Below are 22,522 nucleotides of genomic sequence, written 5' to 3'. Positions count from 1 at the left end.
TGGTGATAAAAATTATATGTATTTATAGCTATGTTAAACCTGGGTTTTTGTCATGTCTTGATCATGTCATGATCATTTTCATTGTACATACAATTTCGTTTGGCGTTAGTAGGTTAGTGCAGAAAATTATTACTTGAGTAATTTGGTTCTGTCATATGTCTGAAATCTGATGTGAGATGTCTACTCTGTGTAAGTCATCAGTATATCGCAATATCTTGCTCAATATTAAATTTTTTTTAATAATTTAATACGTGTTTAATACATACAACAATGTTTAAAAACGTCATTGTATTGTTGATATAATTTTATTTAAAGTATTATGGTTTTTAAAAGGACTCAATCGGATCTATGAACCTTCAATTTTATCAACATATTTAATCTGACCGACCGGCTGGTCTTAATATACCATGTTTTGGGAAATATTTACGTAAGTGTAGTAAGGATTTATCTGTATTTTTTTTCTATTCATTCGTCATCATTAATTTATTAACAGTAAATAGGATTCAAGCATTAAAACACTTGTTCGTGACTTTGAAATTAAGTCTGCAATGCAGTGGGGATGACGAGTTATTAAATCACAGCAAACACTCGATATTGCTCTTATTCTAATGTAAATATTTCAGCTTGGTTATCGTCTTACCAGTATTATTCTTAGGAGTACTCTTGTTTGGAGTATTTGTTATTGTACCATGCGCATTTATATTTGCATCATGGTATATGAAGATCAAGGAAAGAAAACTTCAGAGGAGACAGAGAGATGGTGCTAATGTGGCATTCTTTCATCCCTATTGTAATGCGGGTGGAGGTGGTGAAAGAGTATTATGGGTGGCTATTAAAGCTATATTGACAAGGTATGTTTTTTATCCACTATGATTAAGTTGAAGTTTCTAGTCTCCTTTATGGTATACCTACTTTTGTTTTATGATAATTTAGGTATCCAGACACCCATATTTACATATATACACTAGAGACAGCAGAACCTAAAACAATACTAGATAAAGTGCAAAACCAGTTCAATGTAAAGGTTGATTTAAATAGTATAAACTTCATAAGACTGACCTTAAGAAAGGCAATTGAAGCAAAATCATACCCCTACTTCACTCTGCTAATGCAAAGTTTGGGATCCATGGTGTTGGGAATGGAGGCATTTCTTAAATTTAATCCAGGTACTGAACTAACAACTTACTTTATCATAGTTGTAGCTAGTTTTGTGTAACTTCATGAATATATAATTAAAATAGTCTTGTGATTTTTTTTTATTTAATTCATGTACCTTTTAGTATTTAACAAAATAATTGTAGACTGTAGTGTAAAAATATGTAATATAAATATCTCTATAGGTTTAGGAAAAAGTTAAGTATCCCCATTTTATTGGAAAACTACACTTTTATTTTCATTTAGTTACACTTTTTTCTTTGAGTTTTTGTCATCTTATAGGTGACATGATTCACACAAAATTTCTTTGGCAGTCCTGTCATTATATTGTCCTGACACTGCCTAAAGAATGCTAACTGCTAAAAAGACCAAAACAGATGCAAAACCTGAAGATGCATGTTCAGATTCTACATGATGCATTAAAATTTTCAAGTCAATCTCTCTTAATTTTTGCTGAGTTTCCAAGTGTTAGTTATCACAATTTATTTTTACTTTGTCTATGTTTCAGCAACTTTTTCTGAACTTCTTGCTCTTTTGTGGTAAATTTTTAGTTCTTAATGTATGGCATAACTACTGATAAACCAATATTGTTCCACTTTTTAAATAATGGCATGCAGTTTATCTATAACTGGATGACCAGAGGAAGATAACTTTGTAATTTAAAATTATTACATTGAAAACATCAAATATGTTATAATAAAAAAACAAATTGAAATAATCAAAAACAAAATCTTAATTGATAAATGTAACATTATTTAATGACATCAATTCCACACACTTGCTATATACATCAAGACCTTTTACCCACCCTATTATACCTTCATAATTTTTTTTTACTAATTTACTGCTTGCTTTTCCAGATATCTATATAGACACAACAGGCTTTGCATTCTCCTACCCTATTTTTCGATATCTTGCCCAATGTCCAGTGGGTTGTTACACACACTACCCATCAATAACATCAGCCATGATGCGCAGGGTCAAACATAGAATTACATCCTATAATAACTCTAGTGTTATTGCTCGGAATCCTATTCTTACATGGTGTAAATTAATGTACTACAGGATATTTGGATGGGTAAGCTGTTTAGTATAATAGTACAGTTTATGTATAAAATAGGGAATAAATAGTTAATCTTATTATTATGAATATGTGTCTTCCATTTCTGTTCTTGTGTTTATGATTGGAATATATAAGATAAGTGTTTTGACAAACTATCATGTATATTGACAAAATTACTCAGTAAGGATAAGAATGAGATTTTTATACTTGTATTATGAATAGGAAAGATTGTATTTTTGTAATGAATACCAATTTGATCAATTCTTTCACAATCATTCTAATACATTGTCATCCAGTAACACAAACATTATCAATATATGTACCAGGCATGTGAAGCTAGTATGAGCCAATAGCATTATATAGTATCATATTATACAATAATGTTGATTGTCTAGTTATATAGTGTTGTGGGGAGATGTGCTGATATTGTCATGGTAAATGGCACATGGACTGAGGAGCACATTAACGAACTCTGGGGCATACCATTGAGCACTCACAGGGTCTACCCACCTTGTGAAGTAAGTATTGTTATCTAAGCATTTAAAGAACTAGCATATCGTCAATATACACTAATGGTTATAAGGTTAATTGAGTAACAATTAATATATATAAGTAGTGGCTAATTACGACGCAGAAGAAAAATTATCAAAAATATTTTTTAATAAATTTCAAGACACGTGATATCAATTGGTAAGGAATTCCATGGTAGGATACCATACCATAGTAGAATTAGATTGCCTAAGGAACGCAAGTCAATACTACCGCCAGAGAGGAACATAAAATTTTGCTTTAAGTAACTTTGAGTTTTAGGATTAAAAAGAACATTATGGAGAAGTTGTAAAATGTATATCTTACGCTGCAATCGAATGGGTGTCCAATTAAGTTTTCTTCGGAACTCCGAACTATAATCAAATTTACGAAGTCCAAATATAAATCTGATGCAAACAATTTATCAAGCTGCAAGGCACAAATTACATACAAATAATGCTCTACACCCCTAACTATGATCAATAACGCTAGAACCAACTTGTTAATATTATTAAATTGTACCTATTTCAGACAAGTGTCAACTAAACAAAAAAATAACAATAATCTTAATTATTTACTTAGGCTTTAGGAAGCCATGACGCATAATTTCCTTCACAGCCTAAATAGATCATCATTCTCTAATTCTAACAGTATAACATACATACAGGGCTTACCTATACTTTCTATTAATAATTTATTTAAATAATTTTTAGGTAGCAGAATTGAAAAAACTTCGATCTCTAGTAAAGGATTCGGATCCACTTAGAATCCTATCTGTGGCACAGTTCCGTCCAGAGAAAGATCATCCGTTGATGCTCCAAGCAATGTATGAGCTGCGGAACCTTCTGGTCAATAATGAGATGCTGTGGAATAAGGTATTATTAACTTGTAGAAATACACAATCTGATTTCAATTGGCTTTGACCTCATGCTAATGGTTACTGATCCATCACTTCAGAACAGAAAAGAACATTACTATTTTCTCATTATAGTATTTTTATGTTAATCCCACGGAATCGCACTCGAAACTGAATCAACTGATCGCCAATATCTAAGTGTTACTGGGTTCAGATACCGGCAAACATCTTGAACAAATGTTCTTGCCTGCGTAGAAGCGATTTTCAGTTATCACTGGGAGGGGGGCGGCAGGCGGTGGTACACGACGGCGCGTGACATGTCGATCGCGTGATTGGTAAATCGGTTGACGTTTGGGTCCCGCGCTGTGTGCGCAAGCTTTCCCACACTCCCTTGTTTAATGCTCAATAAGTTTGTCGGTATCTGAAGCCAGTTTTTCATCCCTATCCCACAATTCTAATAGTTACGTTATCTGTTTCGCACATCTCTTCGTCCTAGTCGAATGGCGTTCTAGAAGGCTTTGAGAAGCTTCTGATCTTACCTATCTTTTGCGTATCATCCGTCCTGGTCTCACACTAAGTTCACTATAGAATATACTTCGCTAGGCCTAAAAATGTGTTTGCTGAAACTGTACCATTCGACTACACTTGCCCTACAGCTTGAAAATATGTTTCAGCCAATCAAATTTTCTAGTATGTGATACAGTCTCTATCTTATGGAAATATTGAGAAACATTTCAGTCAACCTGTATTCATAACAATATTATTCAAATTGTGTGTAGAACTGGCGGATATTAGCTTGTTAAATATAGGTTTTATAAGTTTATCGCATATCTTTACATGTTTTTACAATTTTAGATAAAACTAGTATTAGTCGGATCATGTCGCAATGATGAGGACAAGGAAAGAGTGCAGAATCTCCGGGATTTAGCAAAACACCTGTCTATAGAGGATAACGTTCAGTTCGTAGTGAATGCATCATACGCGCAGCTTCTACAGCTGTACCAGACCTCATCTATGGCTATTCACGCTATGTGGAATGAACATTTTGGAATTAGTAAGTTTGCAACAATATTACTAAATTGGTTAAATTAAAATGGTTTCACATCATTGAGTAAAGATTGACCTTATATATAATTTTTTAAGGTTTTTGATCATTTGTTGTAATTTTGCATTTCTGTTTTCAGGTGTTGTTGAATGTATGGCTGCCGGTTTAATCACAGTAGCACATCGATCTGGAGGACCTCTAGCCGACATAATTGAGCCTTCGCATTCCTCTCAGACTGGATTCTTAGCCGCTGAACCTGATGAATATGCACGGGCAATATTGGAAATAATAGCTCTGCCAACACATGAAAGATCCAACATAATTGAAGCAGCAAGGTTTGTGACTCTTGGTTGTAATACATATGAATGAATTCTAAATTTGGCACTATAACTGTAAATTATAAACTTATATTATTCTATGATCAATTATATTTTGGTTAAATAAATGTATCAAAAACCTTTTACATTTTGTATTTCAGGGCATCTGTAGACCGTTTTTCCGAAATGGAGTTTGAAAAGACATTCCTTAGAGTAACAGAACCTTTGATGAGGTTAGATTAAGCATCTTATTTTATTATATAGTTAGTAGCTTGCTTATAAGTAAAGGTAATGAAAATTATAATACTTTTCAAGCATATTATTTATTAAAACATAAAAATAAAATAAGCATTTTATTTTTGAGGCTGAAACATATTATCATTATAAAAACATAACAAAGGAAATATTTGTGAACAAATAACTTGATAGGAATATATATTAAAAGAATAAAAATTTAGAAGAATATATAAATTTTAAATGTCAGATTTCAAGAATATAACTTAGTATAATTAATGTGGAATGTGAGAGACCCACTCATTATGGAGAGAGACCCACTCTATCCCTGGGTATCAATCTGAGCTCAGAACCATGTTTTAGGAAAATATTACCTGGAAAAAAAAAACTTAAGAGATTTTGGCAGTTTATTGACACTAATCAAAATCCCTAACTCAGGCTTATATGCTGCTTATCATAATCAATTCATAAAGTACCTTTATTAAGAAATGCTTAATTTTTTTTTATTCTTACCAGCACTCTGTTGAGGATTTATTCCAATTCCATCATCAGTTATTATTGCACTGGTAGCAGGCTCAACTCTGAATTCTTCTGCTGCAAATTTTAGCACAGCAGTGAATGGTGTTGCCTCTGGTACACTAAGTCTGAAAATTTTATTAATACCGTAATATACATTAATTTTAAAATTGTATTCCCATTACCTGTATGATGGTATGTCTAATGAATTACCATTTTCAGTCTTATTTTTTCAGTAATTTTTTTTCTTATAAATGAAACAATGTTTCGTCTTTAAGTATATATTTGTAACAAACAATATTTATAATTTACAATGATTTAAGGTAAGAGTAAAATATTTTCCCAAAAGTTTACATCCTCATTAAGTTCAAAAACAAAACCCATGAACTCACTCTTTAAATTATCATTACTGCAAATTTTTTTTGTAATTCTGATCAATTCTGAATATGTTAAATCTATATAAAAAAACTCAGCAGACATATTTTCTCTGAGTAACTTGCCACAGTCAAATAAAGCTTTAGATATTTTTTTAAATAAATCTACATGATCCAAACACAGTTTTAAAAGATGGGCATCTTTGGTGTCAAGAAGCATTTTCCAAAATAACTTTTTAGAAGAGTTCTTTATAGTCATAACGCTTAAAAATGAATTTACAATACTATTTACTATATTGGACAACTCAATACTGCTATTCATCATACTAATTATTAAAATTTCTAATACATCTTTAGTACAATTGTTAAGCATGTCAATTACAACAGCTTGACTATCTTCTGTCTCATATAATTCTAATAAAAGAAACTTACTTTTGAAAGCCAATAACTTATCTTTAGGAATTTGTACAGACAGATTACACAAAAGTGTTTGTATTGAGGATGCTTCTAACATTAAATCTGATAAATATGATTCAAGTTTTTCTGCTGAAAATACCTCTAAGAATATTTTGAAAGCAGAATCTAATATTTCTATTTTTACTGAAGAGGCAATGATTTTTCTTAATATAAATTTTGGTGGATTGCCTAAACAATTTTTGAGAAGAAAATCTTGTTTATCATTAGAGTTACCCAAGACAGTAAGAAAATCATCAATAAGTGACAATTGTTGTAATCTATCTAGGCATTTTTCTATATGAATGGTTATTAAAAATGCATTTTTTATTTCTGTACTGCATGTCTCATTATTGGGCCAGTTCCCTAACTGGCACAGATTTAAGTAATCTTGGAAAACATTCAAAAACTGTTGACACACAGCCGTTTCCATTGGGATATCTATGTGTCTTCAATATGACCCCAGACTAGCATCTGCTTTACTAAAATCTTTAAGACTGGCTATTTCATTTAAAAAAAAATATTATTGTTTGTTAGGTATATCATATCAATGACATACCATTTAGGTTTGTAGTACAATAGACTTACACTTTAAAAGGCAGCTTCGGATCTGAAGTAAGCGTTATCTTGAATGTAACTTTAGACCTGCAAATGAAAAGGATTTGTTAAGTTTGTAAAACAATTTTAACGAGAAATTGACACACATAATCTATTACATTTTGAATTTTACAAAAATGGAAGGCCTGGTACTTTTAATGTTTTTGTTGCTGCCTTTTTTAATACAGCAGATATTCCAAAACGTAGTAGGTTAGGAAAAAGAATCGCAAAAGTTGAGACGTTTCACTTTCAAGTTTGTGTACCATTTGGTCCATTTGTGATTTGGCACTGGATATAATTTTTTAATGTTGACGTTGACGTTTTGTCACTGTAACAGAATAAACATGACATCTCGATTATGGAGTTAAGGATTACCACAGATAAACTCGATTCTGAGGACTGAGGGTAAGATTCAGAGCAACGACTGACCGCTAAGTACAACTATTGTAAATTATGTATTTGTTAGCTTTGTAACAACAATTTAAGCAATGTAAAGATTCGATAAATTTACTTGTCGGCTGTCTTTATGTCTGCGATCAGTTATGAATAATCAAGCTCCGAATTTGTCAGTTGTCACAAATTGTTGTAGTTATAGGTATGTTGACCGTACCTGAATTAAAAACATTGCACTAATTATAACTAATATATACAATAACTTAATAAAATGATAATGAAAAGAAATTTATTAGAAAGTGTCACAATTATATCTTGTTGCTCAACATTACTATGCGTGTTATTCAATTATGCGACTAATATAACACCACTAGCTGGTTATTGGTTTGTTGCGTATACTATCATTTTATTTATTGCATCAATTATATTTAGTGTTAAAATAATTCAATGGTTATTACATTTAAATAAACCATTGAAATACGATTTGGAGTCTATCATTGAAAAATATCCTTACTCAGCCTTCTTAGTCAAATTTCTGCCCTTAATTTCGAAGAACTCTAAAACTCTTAAAGATTGCAAGGAGTATGATACCAATGAGTTAAGTGTAATAACATCAGTTTTAGAAAGGAAACTAGTATCATCATGGTATATACATTATATATCACAAGAAATAAGTTTCCCATTTGCTTGTAAACAGATGTTGGATCAAATGATTAGCAAAGCCTTTCAGGTAATTATTCATTGTTTACTTCAGTTTAGCCTTGTAAAGAATTGAAATATAAAAGTTTTGTTTTTAGATTAGCAATAAAATAGAAACTAAAGATGTCTATATTGATGTATGTGCAATATTAGTAAGTCACTTAAAGGAATATAAAAATGCATTAAAAAGACATGAAAAGCCCTCTGAAAAATCTGTAGAATCACTATATAAGAAAGTTCATCAGATATCTGATCTTAAAAATCAAAAGACAGCTGTAGCTGATCATTGTGTAAATATTATGAGGCTTGTTTTAAAAGAGCTTATTCCGTGGGAGTTGTGGGATACACCTCATTCAGAACTCATTGTAAGAATCCTTGCTAAGAAACTGGATACTTATGTAGACTGCACAATTTCCAATCCTGTCTGGTTAAATGATAAAATATTGTCAATATTGACTTTGCAACACAATGTACCTCAAAAGCAAACAATTCCCAATGCAAATATAGAAAAAATAGATTTATCTAGTGTGCAAGAAGATGAAATAGTTCTTCCAACAACTCATCAACCTGAAATCAAACACATTTCAACTAGTCCATCTAATCTTAATAGTAAGGAACACATAAAAACTACTGAAGAAAATGATAAATGTATTGAAGCCAAAGAAATTTTAACAACCACAGCGCCAGTTGAAATAAAGTCTGTGTTACGTCAGCGTAGAGGGAGGCAAGGGAAGAATGAAGTAAAAATATATGATAGAGTCATCGAGGGTAAGCTAGAAAGTAATTAAATTATCATCAGTCATCAACATTAGTAGCTCTCAGTATCCAAAAGGTAAAATAATTAGGTATAATTATTTTCCATATAAGCTTTGTCACTGTCATACTTTAGTTATAGATTGTATTATTATATCATGTTTTACATTACCTTTTAAGAAACTTAGGTAACTGCAATTTAGAAAAAATCCTAAGACAATTATTAATGCTAAGTGCATTTGGCAGGTAGTCCATCTGGAATCTCAAATTATGATTTTTATCTTTATGCTATCTAAACATATTATTCAATAACAATTGATGTATTTATTTCCAAAATGTGTATAAAAATAAATGTGTTTTCCCAGCTACCTAAATTCTGCATATATCAATTCTATTGTTTGCTTTATCCTTAGGCAGTGTAAAGACATGGGAGACAGATATGGATCTCCAGTGCATCAGCATGGGTCAGGACCTTCTAGCAAGTCTGGATGAGCTGACCCTCAGCAGACTGTGGGGCCATGAAGAGTTAGAGACTAGTCCAATTATGAGAGGCACCTCTCCTCAACCATTGTGGTTTGGTAAGTACATTGTTTAAGTTAATTACTTAATTTAAATTAAAATAAAAGTCCGGTTTTGTATTAATAACTATATGTGATATGTATTTTTGCACTTCTTGCTTTCCAATTAAAACATTTTTTTTCTCTTGTCACAGTGGTTGCCTGGAAGAGATCACTCGAAATCGATAAGGCCGCCAGTTGACCCATTTTTAATTTAAATGTTATATTGTAATGTAACGAAGTGTTAATAAATAAAGTATGTAAATTTTGAAGCAGAAAAATCGTCTCAACTTAACCATCAAAATAAAATTTAAAACCACTTTAGGTGAAGAAGATGCCATCGACCTAGACCCAGAGCCAGCTAAAGAGACGAAGAACAGCCCAAAAGCGGCCGACGCCTTGTTAAAGGACATTCAGAGCACAGTGAACCAGGCTAAGACCAAGATCGGAGACCTGCAGGTCCCGTTGCACGTAGACAAGCCTCCTGGTGTATGTTGCACGTACTATCTTGCTTCTGCTAGCTTAGGAAGTATAAGTATATAAGTGAGAAGTTTAATCTTCATAAAATTTGTTTTTGACTCGGGGTTTGTAAGTTTTATTTTAGACGGCAATAAGTTCTTATAACATTTGGAGCAGGTTTTTTTATTTATTTCTTACCTGCTCATAGTATATACGTACAATTCAATCCAAAGAAAATTGGACATGAAAAGTCTCACTTGTATTTGTATACAAGATTGTGCTTATATTGGTCCCTAAATTTTTCGTGATAGAATTAATTGTTCAAGGAAATTCTATATTTTTAGGTATATGTTCGACATTGCACATGGTAAGTGAGAGAGTGTTCGTGTTCGGCCATTTGTGTGGTTTATCTTCTGCATGGCGTGTCTGCATGTTTGCTTTCACAAGTGTTAACCTATTTCCAAATAAAAATATTTTATCTTTCCACTAATGCTTTAATAAAGTTAAAATCTCTCTTCTATGTAGTACAATAAATCTATAACTGTGAAGTCAGAAAAATATTTTTCACGTAATAATGATACTCAGCAAATTGTATATTGGTTTGGGATATTAAAAGCGGGGCTAAAGTGGCATGGCCTTGTTCTAGCACTGGTCGGACGGTTTTGCTTTATTGTACCTGACATAATACTGCAAAGAACCAGTATAAATGATGTCTATGTTCTTTTAAAGGTTCCTATATAATTAGGAGGCTTGGTCAATGTATTGGAGACGTGACACATGTGTTATCGAACTTTACATAGCAATACTGTGTATTTCATAAACGTACTATGGTCAAATATTTACGAATGTTGCGAGCGAGAATTATATAAGAGTCTTTATCTCTAGGAAGATTTTGTATTGCTGTTTTTGTTTGATAAAAGTTTTTAATTTGTATATGTAGGACGAAGCTGCTGGCATGATGGAAGGTCTGTTGGACAAAGGCATCGCGGGGATTAAAAAAGGACTGAGATTTACAGGACTCAGTGATGACTCGCAGGTATTCTTTGTAAACACAATGCTATTTTACAATATTACCAGTCTTAATTATTTTGCGACTTACAGTATTCAGGCTGGTTCATTAAGAGATAATTATAATTTAAAGTCTTTGACAGTATTCTATCTTCAGCCTCTTACTTTTTTGTGTTTTCAATCTTTCGTATTATGATGTTTATGAATCAGATAATTCTAGGTTCCGTGTAATGGCAAGAATTGATAAAAAAATTACTTGACTGATTTTTGTTTGGTATTCTAATTAAACAGAGACATACATGTTAGTTTTTTCCCTATTCCCTTTTTGGTAAAATTGTATTAGGAGAAGTCGCCATCTCACCAGCGAGAAAAGCTGTCACCGACAGAAAGACGGGGCAAGTTGGAAATGGTGACAGAACACATGGATATTAAGGAGTACGCCCCTAAAGGTAGGTTCAATATATTTGCTTCGGAGATTTTTGAAAATTTTATTTTTTTGCGTAATTGTTATTAGATAATTTCCCATGTCGTTTAGACAGACGTATGATTTATGGCATTTCCATGCTTGGAAATGGGTCATTTTCATCAAGTTGCTTAATATTTCAATATTTATATTTTATTTATTATCGGAATACTACAGTCAGCGTGACCTGAGTCGTCGAGCAATAAATGTCACTGACAGTAGGAGCGTGCACGCAATGCAACCCGTTATCGATACTTAGCTACCTCACACGCACTCTGACTCCTGATTGGTCGTACGAGTAATGGTTGTTGTTTTTCTATATATGATTTTTGTTATGACACTCATAACATTACGCTTTGTTACCTAATATCTATCGTACCTACCGTAATCGATATGTACCTTTACAATTCTTACGCATATCAGTACAGCTCTCCATAAAACCAATAAGTGCGAACGAGACAGAGAGATAAATAGGATTTATGCCCCAAGCCTTAGTTGCGTCGACTTTAGAGGAAACGATCCAGCCCGCAAAGAAATAGACATCACAACGGTTCCATATTCTTTAGTTTCGTTCAAGTGATGGAAGCAAAGTTAATTAATGGCCCAGATTTTTTTTTTAAATGAATTAAATTTGCTTTTCACCAGTCAAGCTAATATTTCTTTTTATGTAATATTTCAGATGACAACTCTGCTGTTCCCCAACTGGTGAAGCAGCAAAGGGTTACATCTCAAGACGGCTCGGTAATATTAATTTTAAAACAATTGTTTATTTTTAAATTTTTAATTATTTCTATTAACACCGAAGATACTTTATTATATACTTATATGTACTTTGATGCCGAATCACCTTTTTTTTTATTAAGACAAGAGACTTTCCTGCCCGTTTGCCTGATGTTAAGTGATACCGCCGCCCATAGACATAGATACAATGCCAGAAGGCTCGCGAGTGCGTTGCCGGCCTTTTAAGAATTGGTACGTTTTTTTCTTGAATACTTCAATGGGCAGCTGGTTCCACATAGTACTGATGCGCAGCAGAAACAGCTTTCAATAACTGTCGAGGCGATACGGATGGTATTTTGTATTCTGCCTTGACCTCCGATGAGTGAACTGGTTTTATTTTTATTTCTTTTTTGAAGCTGTTGAACTATCCGTTTGCATAAATTCTCCTGATAAATTCTGTGTTAGGTCAATTATTTGCTAATACAGCATTAGCAAATTAATAAAGTGAATGTATGCCTTGGATATTTCATAAACGGTGTCTCAGTCTCAAGCCCGTCCAAGTGTCGAGGCCGGTGTGGCGATGTCGGAGTCTCCGGAGCCGCAGTACGAAGAAGTAGCCGATCTCTCACACTCCATCGCCAAATTGCGCTCTCTGCTCAACGAAGCTGCGCCCAGGTACGTTTGAGCTTAGCTGGTTGTCAATAGGCCTCGGTGTAAATGTAAAATCGAGTTAATACTTTATTTCTATTTAATAGAAGCGAGGAGATTTGGTGGGAGACAGCGGAAGAGACACGCGGACGGACTCAGACGCATCACTCCGAGAGACACGTGGACACTGCCACTCTCGCCGGTATATATTAAAAACATTTTAAACCATTAACGGAAGGCAATATTAATGTAATAATAATAAAAGCCCTTATTGCTGTAGTTTTCATACTAGTACATAAGAAACGTGAAATATTACAAAAATTAATACTAATAATTAATCGGCAAGCCGGTTGGTTTTTGTTAAACAGCTTGTCCTTGGACATAGGCCTCCTCTAATGGCTTCCACTCTTCTCTGGTTCTAGCTTTACGTATCCACATAGGATCAGCTACTCTTCGCACATCATCTTCCCATCTTTTTATTCGTCTTCCTTGTTTTCTTTTGTAATAGCGAGGAAGCCATTCCGTCACTTTCTTCGTCCATTGATCTTTATCTTCTCTCATAATGTGTCCTGTCCATTTTCATTTCAATCTTTTACTAGAAGTAACAGCATTTTAAAACTTTTATTACTTCTAGTTTTACTCTATCTTTCAATTTTAATGTCCAGTAAAATAAATGTATTTTCTATTTCAGACGAATACGATATGAATGTAGAAACAAACGCGTCCCCGAGCCAAATCCCCAACAACATGCAGAGGCTCGACAGGTATTTTCTAAGAATTTATTTCTGCTGTGAGAATCTTTGTTATTTGATATCGTTTGATAGCATTTTTAAAGAGTTTTTGTGTCTTAGTTCTTAAACGAGGCTTAGCGTTGAGTATTTCTTTCGAATGTCTCAATTGTATGGATTCGCTTACATAAAACGTTTAGTTATTTTAGAGTTTTGAGAACGTAAATTGTTATTTTCAATGCCACACCCTTTAATGAATAATGGCAGATGGACAAAGTGGGTTAAGGGGTGGAAATGGCCACCAGGGAAAAGAAAGAGGTCGCCCGCTTACACGGTGGGCTGACGAGCTTAAAGAAGTTAGAGAGCTTAGAGAGAGGTGGGCCCAGTTGGAGAAGGCCTATACTGTATTAGAGGTCCCAGGAAATATATAACTATTTCTGTATAAAAATGTCTAATGTAAAGATGGATGAATGTTCCAAGGAATAAATGTGGCTCAATTATTTTTATTCAGATTGTTCCAACGAACGGTGACGGGCGTGTTCAACTCGATAAAGACAGCCGTGGGAGCCGACGGCGAAGGCGAGGTGCCTCGCCACTGGAACTACGTCACCACTAACGTCGAATCCAGCGTAAGTCCTCGTAGTGTTGAATACTTCTGTGAGTGTTCCTATATGAAAATGTGTAACTCTGGCAGGTGGGCAACGCCGTGTCCCGTCTGCTGGGCTCTCGTCGTGCTTTGGCTCACGTAGACGCGGCGCTGGACTCGCTGCAACAACTGCCGTCGCAGGCGCATCCCGAAGATGACCTCGGTGAGACTATCGGTCAAGTTTTTCTTAGATTTATCAGCGTGACTGATATGAAAGTATTTATTCTAAAATAGTATTTGCTATAATATCCTCTATTATTATATATAAAACGTCCCTTCGCTTAATTCGAAAGAAAATACGTCATTTAAATACAATGTAAAAGTGATAATATCTTCAGTAGTTCTATGGCGACTGGACAGCTGTGAAATGTGTGTTTAATCTTTATATGTATTGAATGTCAGGAATATCTGTATAGTATATGTAATGTATGTATGTATGTGTTTAAGACCCTACCAACCCTACGGATCCCTAAGACCCACAGATCTGATACATAAATAGTGAATTTATAAATATGTACAGGACCAGGAATCAAAGCTTTAAGGTGGTGGTAATTATTTAAAAATATTCTTGAAAAATTTACCTCCAATTTACCTTTATTTCCGCAACATTGGGGGAAATCTCCCAAGATATCACCGTCTTACAGTAAGTTGCTTCATTGGTTTACTAACGCGTGGTTCTTGCCAGTTCTTCTTGCCCGCTCTATGCCCTCGACTCGCGAACTGGTAGTAAATGTACATTTAGTACTTGGTTACCTATATTAATAAAGTTATTTTGAGTTTGAGTATCAAACAAATAGGGTGTATCTGTCCATAGACAACACACCCAAGTTCAAACTATCTTTGGTACAGGCGATAGGTTTGGCCACAGCGGACCGTTTCACAGAGGTTCAAGTTTTCTCAAGTTTTCCAGTTGTCATTATTTTATTTTGCCGACCGTGAGTGCAGATCGAGCTAAATCTCTTTCAGCGGGAGGCTGAGTTGAAAATTGAGATAATTTGCAGAGGAATGGACGTGGTCAAGCGGAGTTTGGTGCGCGGCGTGCGAAGTGCTCTGTGAGTTGGGGCTCCTCGAAGACCACGTCTCCTTCCGCCTGGCCACGCTGCTGCTGGCCGGTGAGTGATACGAAATCATTAATAACACTAAAGTCTTATGTTTCTATGGACAACTTTTTGCGAAATATTCTATTTATATTAGCGTCTTGCTTTTCTGAAATACATAAGTCACTTAGTTTTGTATTATAAAAAATAAATCAGTTTAATTGCATCCTTTTATGGGATCGTCATTAGATTATTACACAATACGCTGAAGCAAAGTTAAAATGCAGTGAGAAAATACAGTTAAGAAAGAATTATTCGTAATTGGATTTTTGGGAGGAAAAATTATCATCTTGAGGACAACTTCTGCGTTTGGAAGGTTGTCGTGAACTGTCTACTGCAGTCCGCCCACCCCGCCATGCTAAGAATTCCCGTGTCCACAGTGCAGAGAAGGAGGAAACCTTTTTTATTTTCACAGGCGTAGCGGAGACTTTGATTTGTTCGCGGTTAGAAGAGCTGACGGCGTGGATGAGACAACAATTGTTCGCCGTCTTCGAGAGGATGTCCGAGTCGGAAGCTGAACCCCAAACCCTTGAGACGTCGAGGAAGTTCGATGTCGATGAAACGTGTCGAATTATTTTAGAAAAACTGCCAGGTACGTTTTTACATAGTACCAAAGTATACTCGTTCGTATTTTATACTCAATTTAGATACATGCGTACCTGCGCTGATTATTCTATGCCGGTCAATATATCTGAACTTTATATTGCTTAATTTTCTAAATAGTATGTCTTGTTATAAGTATGTTTGTCCTCCAGAAACGTACATATTCGGCGAAGAGAAGTTGAGTCGGGCCGTCCGTCTCCTGGTGATGAGCTTCAGCCACGAGAGCATCAACAGAGACGTCGTGTATCGCACCATCGACATATTCGTCCAGCACTTTATCAATTCAGCCGCATTTAAGGATATTTCCTTCGATGCTAATTAATAAATTCATTCATAATTGTATAATTGAACGTTAAGCATTTTCGTAAATATTCCTATATTAAATAATAATCCTATAGTAAATATATATATTCTGCTGTTCTTATACATTAACACAGGGCTGGAAAATATGAGCTTCATAATCTTTCGTTATTTTTGAGACGTTTTAAAGATAGTTATTCTGCTTACAATTTACAATTTGCTGTCAATTTCCGAAAACCCCAATACAGCACCGTTGTCACTCGTCTCTGTTCGGCTACATCGTGTTCTCGAAGAAGAGAAGTCTTGCAAGCTTTTGAGTTAATAGAAGAATCTGTTTTTATAATCCAACTTGCTGGATATTTTTATTTAATTTGCATAATAACGTACGAATTTCCACTTTGATATGCGTCAGTAATCTAAGCGATCACTGACGCATTGACGATCGTTGTCGTACTATTGTGGTCTGTTGTAGAATGACCAGCGCTGCGGAACACGTCTGTTCCACAGCATAATGCAGAGACAGGGCCAGTTCACTACCACAGCACACACATATTGCACACAAATGTATCCTTATTCCTTTTTTTTTTCATATTTTTTGTTATTTTTCTTTTATGTGTATGTACTAAGTAAAGGGCCGTTCAAGTATTACGTAATTTATCCCCCCTTCGTCGTGTAAGCCGAGCTCTAAAAATAATAGTACATACACGCATTAATTTTTAATAGAAATCCTTGAGAATACATTTCGTTTTCAAGCATAGTTAATATATCGGTTATATCTAAAAAAGTTATTGATTACTGTTGACGTAATCACCCCCTATCACCCCCCCTATAGTGCCAACGCAATACTTGAAAGGCCCCTTTGTATATAACCTTCTTGCGTTTTATAAAAATTAAGTTTGTGTTTTGTTAGCTGTTTGATTATACTTAAAGCTCTCTATTACTTGATCTCACTAATATTAAGAAAAAAATACCAAAAACCATTTTCTTTATTTTATATTCTATCACAGCATTGAAGTCACTTAGGAACTACATAAATGTCACAAAAAACCCTTTAGATATAAATTCACATTAAATCTAAATAAAATTAATCCTAGGAACATTGTCATGTATATGATTGTTATTAATAAGATTGTCCTCCTGTTACATTATTATAATTAAAGGATAAAATATGGACGGAATAGTAAATTCGATTTAATACCGTTTGGTGTAAACTGGGTCTCACAATAATCTTGTATTGGACATATATTAAATTTTCATAAAAATATATATATCTTTTTATTGAAGGAGTTGGAACTTAGTGCCCTTCCTTAGTTTTAAGATAGTCCATACACCTGATGCAGTCTTCATTAATTTCCAAACCTGTGGTTGAAGCTAAAGACGGCACTCACGACGAACGACATTAGTTTTTGAGTGAGCAGTTGATAATATTCAAAAATATTGAATCCATATCTAATGGTCAAAGAGACGTGACCGTGCTGAAATCGTCGCTGTTCCTTCTGTAGTGGAGGTGGGGGGGAGCAGCGTCTTCCGGTTCTAGAGTAAATGCGTCGATATTGGCCGATCCTCTAAGGAACATCTGAAAAGATTTACATTCAAATTTTACTGAAAATACCATAATCGAATCTTTTGTGGATTGCGAGTTTTAGAGCCAACCTTTCTTTCTCAATCTTTTTGGGGCTATGCCCTACAGCTACTACTAGCTTTATCACAATTCTTATCCCGCCTCCTCCCTCTTTAACATACATAATTTTTAATATCTAAAGAGAACAGTTAATTAATTAATTAATTGAAGTAAACATAAGTGTTTAAAAAAAATAACCCTTAAAGAATACAATTAAAAGATAACAATATAAAATAAGCACACACTTAATGAGAGAGAGAGAAAAAAGTAAAATTTAAATGTGGGACCTGTTCCAGCGACGTCTGGTTGAGAGTGAAGTCCTCCACGAGTCCGTCCCTCTGCAGCTCACACATCACTCGGAATATTGAACTCACCGGCGTCACCGTTTCCTTGTCCGACTCTGGAATTAAAACTGAATAAAAATCTGAGCATTTCGACATCTCAAACGTGACGAACCGAGACCGTTTCATCTCACCCGTGACGAGCGTGGGCACAATGAAGTGTACGGCGGCGGCGTGTGCGGCGGTGAGCGTGGCGTGAGGAGCGCGCTCCGCGACGCGCGCCCAGACCGCCCGTACGCCGGCAGGATTCGCTTCACACACTCGTGCGCACACTACGTAGCCGGCGCCAAACCTGGAAATGCATTATTAGTATACGTTCAACGTAAACACTTCCAACTGTCAAAATGAAACGCGACGAAAGTCACCTGGCCAAGCCCCGGTCGAGCGGCGCGATCGCAGTCAAGCGTCCCTCCCCGAGTAAGGCCACTCGATGCGCTCGTCGCGCATCGTGCAGCGCGTGCGTGGACAGGAGCACGCCGCGTCCCGCTTTGCACGCGCTCAGCCACGCCCGGGACACGCAGGCCCGAGACCCAGGATCCATTCCGCTGAAATAAACGATCGATCACTGATCACAATCCAGGATAACTGAAGCTATAAGCTATAAATAATATTTGTTTAGCAAAGTAAACATCACAAAAATAAGAAAAAAAAGTAAAAACCCATCTACTGATGGGTCGTGGCGATGGTGTGGAGTTACCTGGTGGGTTCATCCAGCAAGACGAGGGGATTCCGCCCCATGAAGGCGACGGCGGTACATAACTTCCGCTTGTTGCCGCCGCTCAACACGCCGCTGCGGCTCGAACTGTATTTGGTCAACTCGAACTGCTCCAACGTGCGCTTTATCACCTGAAACGTTCAAATGTTTCAAATTCTAAAATATGTCTTATACTTTTTCCCTTAACCCCTACTCATTTCATAATTGTTAAAAACGTTTGATTTGTTTTCTAAAAAGATCTTTTTAAACAGATCCTCTGTTTAAATAATAATATTAGTTAATTATCAATTGAATATTTTAGATACATATAATTGTTTAATGGAAATTATCGCTATCTCTCGAGAGAATCAAAGAAAAGAGAATCAAATGTAAAAAAAAATGGTCGTCTGTAAAGTCGGTTTACGGTTTAGTTTAACGTGACCACGTCATAACGGAACATTGATGAAATGATTGTGTACTTTTATGAATAGAATTGAATCATTTTTCAGAAGGAGTGAATAAGCCAATCGACTGGAAGAGAGATAGATGCGGCGCAAGCGTACAATGAGCGTAACGGGACAATGAGTCATGATTTGCGTGCATGCAGCCGACGTTCATTGAGTTCGAGTATAATTACAGTCTCTTTGACTTTTACTTACGAAAGTCACAAACAAGAAAACAAACTATTACCGAAATCAATTGGAGAAATCGCATGCTTTATTCTGGATAGTTAAAAATTTATAATTTTTATTGATAATTACCTCGTCATCGGTGAGGCCTCTCAGCTTGCAGAAGAACTGCAACGTCTCTTTCACCGTGAGCAGAGAGTCCAGGGCGTCTCGTTGGGGACAGTAACCTACGACACAAATAAAACGGTAATTACACGAACACAAAAGATGTAATCGAAATGGAAATGTTAGATTCATACTGATAAGTCCCTGGCAGAGATCTCTTTGGCTCGCCTCGTGCTGGTGGAGGTACACGTGGCCGGAGGTCGGACGCTTTTCGGCAGTCAACATCGCGAAGGTACTCGACTTGCCAGCGCCGTTCTGACCCACCAAGGCGGTGCACTACAAGCATACGTTCATTGTAACATACAATTATATATTTATTTAAATATATATACTATGGAATATTAGTTTCCAGCAACTGAAGTTAATTTAAGACAATGTTAAGACTTTAAAACTAATAGTTCAATTTAATAAATAAAACCTCGAAGGACGGTATCCCCAAAGTCAGATCGTCCACGGCCACCCGGAAGCCGCTCACGGCCGGATACATTTTGCTGACGTGCACGCAGGATATGACGTCGGTCGCCTGGACAGCGCTTAGCGTGGAGCGTTTCAGCGAATTGCTCTTTAGGTCTTCGTTGGAGTCCACGAATCCTGATTTGGGTTTTATTATTAATTTTCAAATGGAGAATCTAGCAACTAAAAACGAAAACACAGCATACCGGAAAACAATGAAAACACAACAATAACAATGAAGTACCACGTTAACAAAATACGCCCCAATCCGGCTGGCCCCCGTTCCAGTCCCCGGGAAAGTGACCACCACCCTCCGTTACAAAATGAAGAACAAGACAATAATAACAATAAAAAAGTCACTTTCAACGTGAGATCATCAACACAAGACAATTAGATCTGAACAATGCATTGAGAAAAACAGAGAAGTGGAAAAATATGGAAGAGGCTAACTTAATTTTTTACAACCCATACTTATTAAGAAATGTTTTCTAATCAATTTTTGTATGGATTCATTAATAATGCTCTAATAATAATAATGTAGCAAAATCTTCACCGGCATTAATGTTTCCAATGGTGCGCAGACGCAATGGCGAAACTGCGGCCGTCACTCGACGCTCTTCCCGTACCACGTCTTCTTCCGAGGACTCGTCTCTTCGTCTGGTATATCGGGGAGCAAATCTGAAAACCGACTCGACAATTTAGATGCAGAATCAAGTAAAAATAAAATATGAATCAGTTTACAATCTTTTTAGGTCTGGGCTTCAGATTTCTGTATCTGACTCAAGTAAATACACAATGAAATATCACGACGATCGCTTCATTACAGTTCTTTTTATGACTTATGTCAGTTGAAATGTTATTGGATATACCTGGAAAGCAGATCGTCGAAGCAACCGTACTCGAAGGCGAGGTTGAGCCCGAAGAGGGCAGTTCCCACCGCCAGCAGGGAGACGTAGTGGTACAGCACCAGGGAAGACGACAGAGGATCGCGGTACGTGTCCATTCCGAAGGCGCCCAATACCTAACGTTCGCAAATGTTTAAAGAATAACTTTATCAGTGACTGATTTGCTAAAATACTGCATTGCTGTATGAAAAGAAATTCAATGAAAAGCTATCTTCAAGAAGTAAAAGGAATATAGAACGGACCTGAGCCTGTATTGTATTCTTAGCGATCTCCAAGAGCCCGTCGGCCAACACAAATTGTGGACTCAACAAAAACACTTTGTGTAAAACCCAGCGGGCGTGGTCCGTGGCCTGAAAAAAAAAATAAAGAAGTCGGTGGGTGGGGTCGATTGGGAGAGAAATGCTTTCGATAAAGAGAGGATGAAGCCAGTCGTAGGAGGAGTATACTCTATAATAGATCTTTGGAAAATATGTTTTTCTGTATAAAGTGTGTGTATCTTTTTTAAAGATAGATGAATGTTTGAAAGAATAAATGAGACTTAATTAGTATTATTTATTAATAATATTTAAGAAAAACTTACATCGGAATCGGAAATAATATCCAGCACCAGTAGTATAGCGATACCGCCGAGCGCGACGAAAGTGTTGCCACAAAACAGCACCATGTTGGCCAAACTCGGCTCTTTGAACCACTTCTCTGACATATACACTACGCCTGCGCACGCGTACCTGCAATTTCAATATTCTTCAGTGATAGAAGTGGCCTTTGAATTTAAATGGGACATCAAAATGTTTGAAGCTCTCCTGTACTCACCCGTACAAAACAATCAGGACACAAATAGCAGACAGGTTATTTCTCGCCACAAACACGGGGAAGTTGAATATCTTCAGGATGACCACAGTGATTGCCAAGTTCACGAGAATAACCTGTCGGGGACGAACTTATCGATATATAGGAGTAATCGTATTAATTTCATTATATGTATCTTATTTACATAACAAATATACTGACAATCATATCGCAGATCAATGCCGAAGACCAGTAGACCGTCGGCGAGACGCCACACAGCAGTTGCAGACGCTTCTGCTTCTGAGTTCGTTCCGTGACGAGGTAGATGGCAGCGCCGGCGCTGACCAGGCTGTATCCTATGAGCAGCATTGCCGATATGCCCGCGTCGGCAACATGCTGGTACCTGGGATTGTGATCAACATTGGTAAATAGCTTTTAAACATATGTATCGACGCAACGAGCATAGTTCACGATATGTACACGTACACGTTATCCTTGTTGAGCTGTTCGTTGGATATCTTCAGAGGGTGCGTATAGAGCGTCAGAGTGGCGTCTTCTCTCGTGGAAGCCTTCAAGAGGGCCTCATTGAGGCGGTTGAGGTACACGGGAAGGGCGTGGTGCCCTTTGTTGTTGTACCACGAAGTCAGATGGGTCACGCTGTCGATCACTGACGACGAGTAGCCCCCGTATCTATAATGTAAACGTATCGATAA

General features: G+C 36.1%; 5 protein-coding genes across 9 annotated transcripts in view; 2 read left to right on the top strand and 3 right to left on the bottom strand.

Annotated features, from left to right (window-relative positions):
• Positions 1–187: 187 nt before the first annotated feature.
• Positions 188–5,306, top strand: LOC123711838 (GDP-Man:Man(3)GlcNAc(2)-PP-Dol alpha-1,2-mannosyltransferase). Its single transcript, XM_045664670.1, has 9 exons — positions 188–427; positions 624–851; positions 934–1,166; positions 2,016–2,233; positions 2,614–2,736; positions 3,460–3,621; positions 4,458–4,656; positions 4,787–4,982; positions 5,126–5,306. Exons 1-9 carry the CDS (start codon positions 408–410, stop codon positions 5,205–5,207), a joined length of 1,461 nt encoding a protein of 486 aa, XP_045520626.1. The 5' UTR covers positions 188–407; the 3' UTR covers positions 5,208–5,306.
• LOC123711841 (ubiquitin-fold modifier 1) lies at positions 5,269–7,436 on the bottom strand. The gene is made up of 4 exons (XM_045664675.1): positions 7,258–7,436; positions 7,130–7,186; positions 5,712–5,842; positions 5,269–5,572 (listed from the first exon to the last, which is right to left on the bottom strand). Coding segments are annotated over exons 1-4 (261 nt in total). The 5' UTR covers positions 7,260–7,436; the 3' UTR covers positions 5,269–5,501.
• Positions 5,850–7,123, bottom strand: LOC123711840. The gene has a single exon (XM_045664674.1). The coding sequence runs from the start codon at positions 6,972–6,974 to the stop codon at positions 6,033–6,035; it is 942 nt and encodes a 313-aa protein (XP_045520630.1). The 5' UTR covers positions 6,975–7,123; the 3' UTR covers positions 5,850–6,032.
• A 129-nt stretch (positions 7,437–7,565) lies between the features above and the next one.
• Positions 7,566–17,209, top strand: LOC123711836. Of its 4 annotated transcripts, none has more exons than XM_045664666.1 (15): positions 7,567–8,261; positions 8,329–8,998; positions 9,397–9,561; positions 9,866–10,029; positions 10,940–11,035; positions 11,351–11,456; positions 12,150–12,211; positions 12,735–12,865; positions 12,949–13,040; positions 13,530–13,602; positions 14,078–14,195; positions 14,261–14,375; positions 15,214–15,324; positions 15,725–15,901; positions 16,065–17,209. In XM_045664666.1, exons 1-15 carry the CDS (start codon positions 7,803–7,805, stop codon positions 16,232–16,234), a joined length of 2,709 nt encoding a protein of 902 aa, XP_045520622.1. In that variant the 5' UTR covers positions 7,567–7,802; the 3' UTR covers positions 16,235–17,209. The 4 variants fall into 4 exon arrangements, 3 of the variants coding, with proteins under 3 accessions (XP_045520622.1, XP_045520621.1, XP_045520623.1); XM_045664665.1 differs by having other exon boundaries at positions 7,568–8,261; positions 12,946–13,040; XM_045664667.1 differs by having other exon boundaries at positions 7,570–8,261; positions 9,866–9,999; positions 12,946–13,040.
• A 257-nt stretch (positions 17,210–17,466) lies between these two features.
• Positions 17,467–22,522, bottom strand: part of LOC123711832 — a 43,742-nt gene continuing 38,686 nt past the window's right edge. For both annotated transcript variants that reach the window (XM_045664659.1, XM_045664660.1), the window contains 15 exons: positions 22,296–22,499; positions 22,032–22,212; positions 21,834–21,946; positions 21,601–21,748; positions 21,263–21,370; positions 20,985–21,136; positions 20,669–20,793; positions 20,081–20,253; positions 19,797–19,938; positions 19,630–19,724; positions 18,872–19,020; positions 18,540–18,719; positions 18,309–18,466; positions 18,121–18,233; positions 17,467–17,788 (listed from right to left, as the gene is read on the bottom strand). In XM_045664659.1, the coding sequence (XP_045520615.1) occupies positions 17,669–17,788; positions 18,121–18,233; positions 18,309–18,466; positions 18,540–18,719; positions 18,872–19,020; positions 19,630–19,724; positions 19,797–19,938; positions 20,081–20,253; positions 20,669–20,793; positions 20,985–21,136; positions 21,263–21,370; positions 21,601–21,748; positions 21,834–21,946; positions 22,032–22,212; positions 22,296–22,499 (2,161 nt within the window). In that variant the 3' untranslated portion in view covers positions 17,467–17,668. The remainder of the gene's footprint in view (positions 17,789–18,120; positions 18,234–18,308; positions 18,467–18,539; positions 18,720–18,871; positions 19,021–19,629; positions 19,725–19,796; positions 19,939–20,080; positions 20,254–20,668; positions 20,794–20,984; positions 21,137–21,262; positions 21,371–21,600; positions 21,749–21,833; positions 21,947–22,031; positions 22,213–22,295; positions 22,500–22,522) is intronic.

This window comes from Pieris brassicae, chromosome 7 (genome assembly GCF_905147105.1).
Source record: "Pieris brassicae chromosome 7, ilPieBrab1.1, whole genome shotgun sequence".
In the NCBI taxonomy this organism is placed as follows: domain Eukaryota; kingdom Metazoa; phylum Arthropoda; class Insecta; order Lepidoptera; family Pieridae; genus Pieris; species Pieris brassicae.
This window is presented reverse-complemented; position numbering and strand designations above follow the sequence as displayed.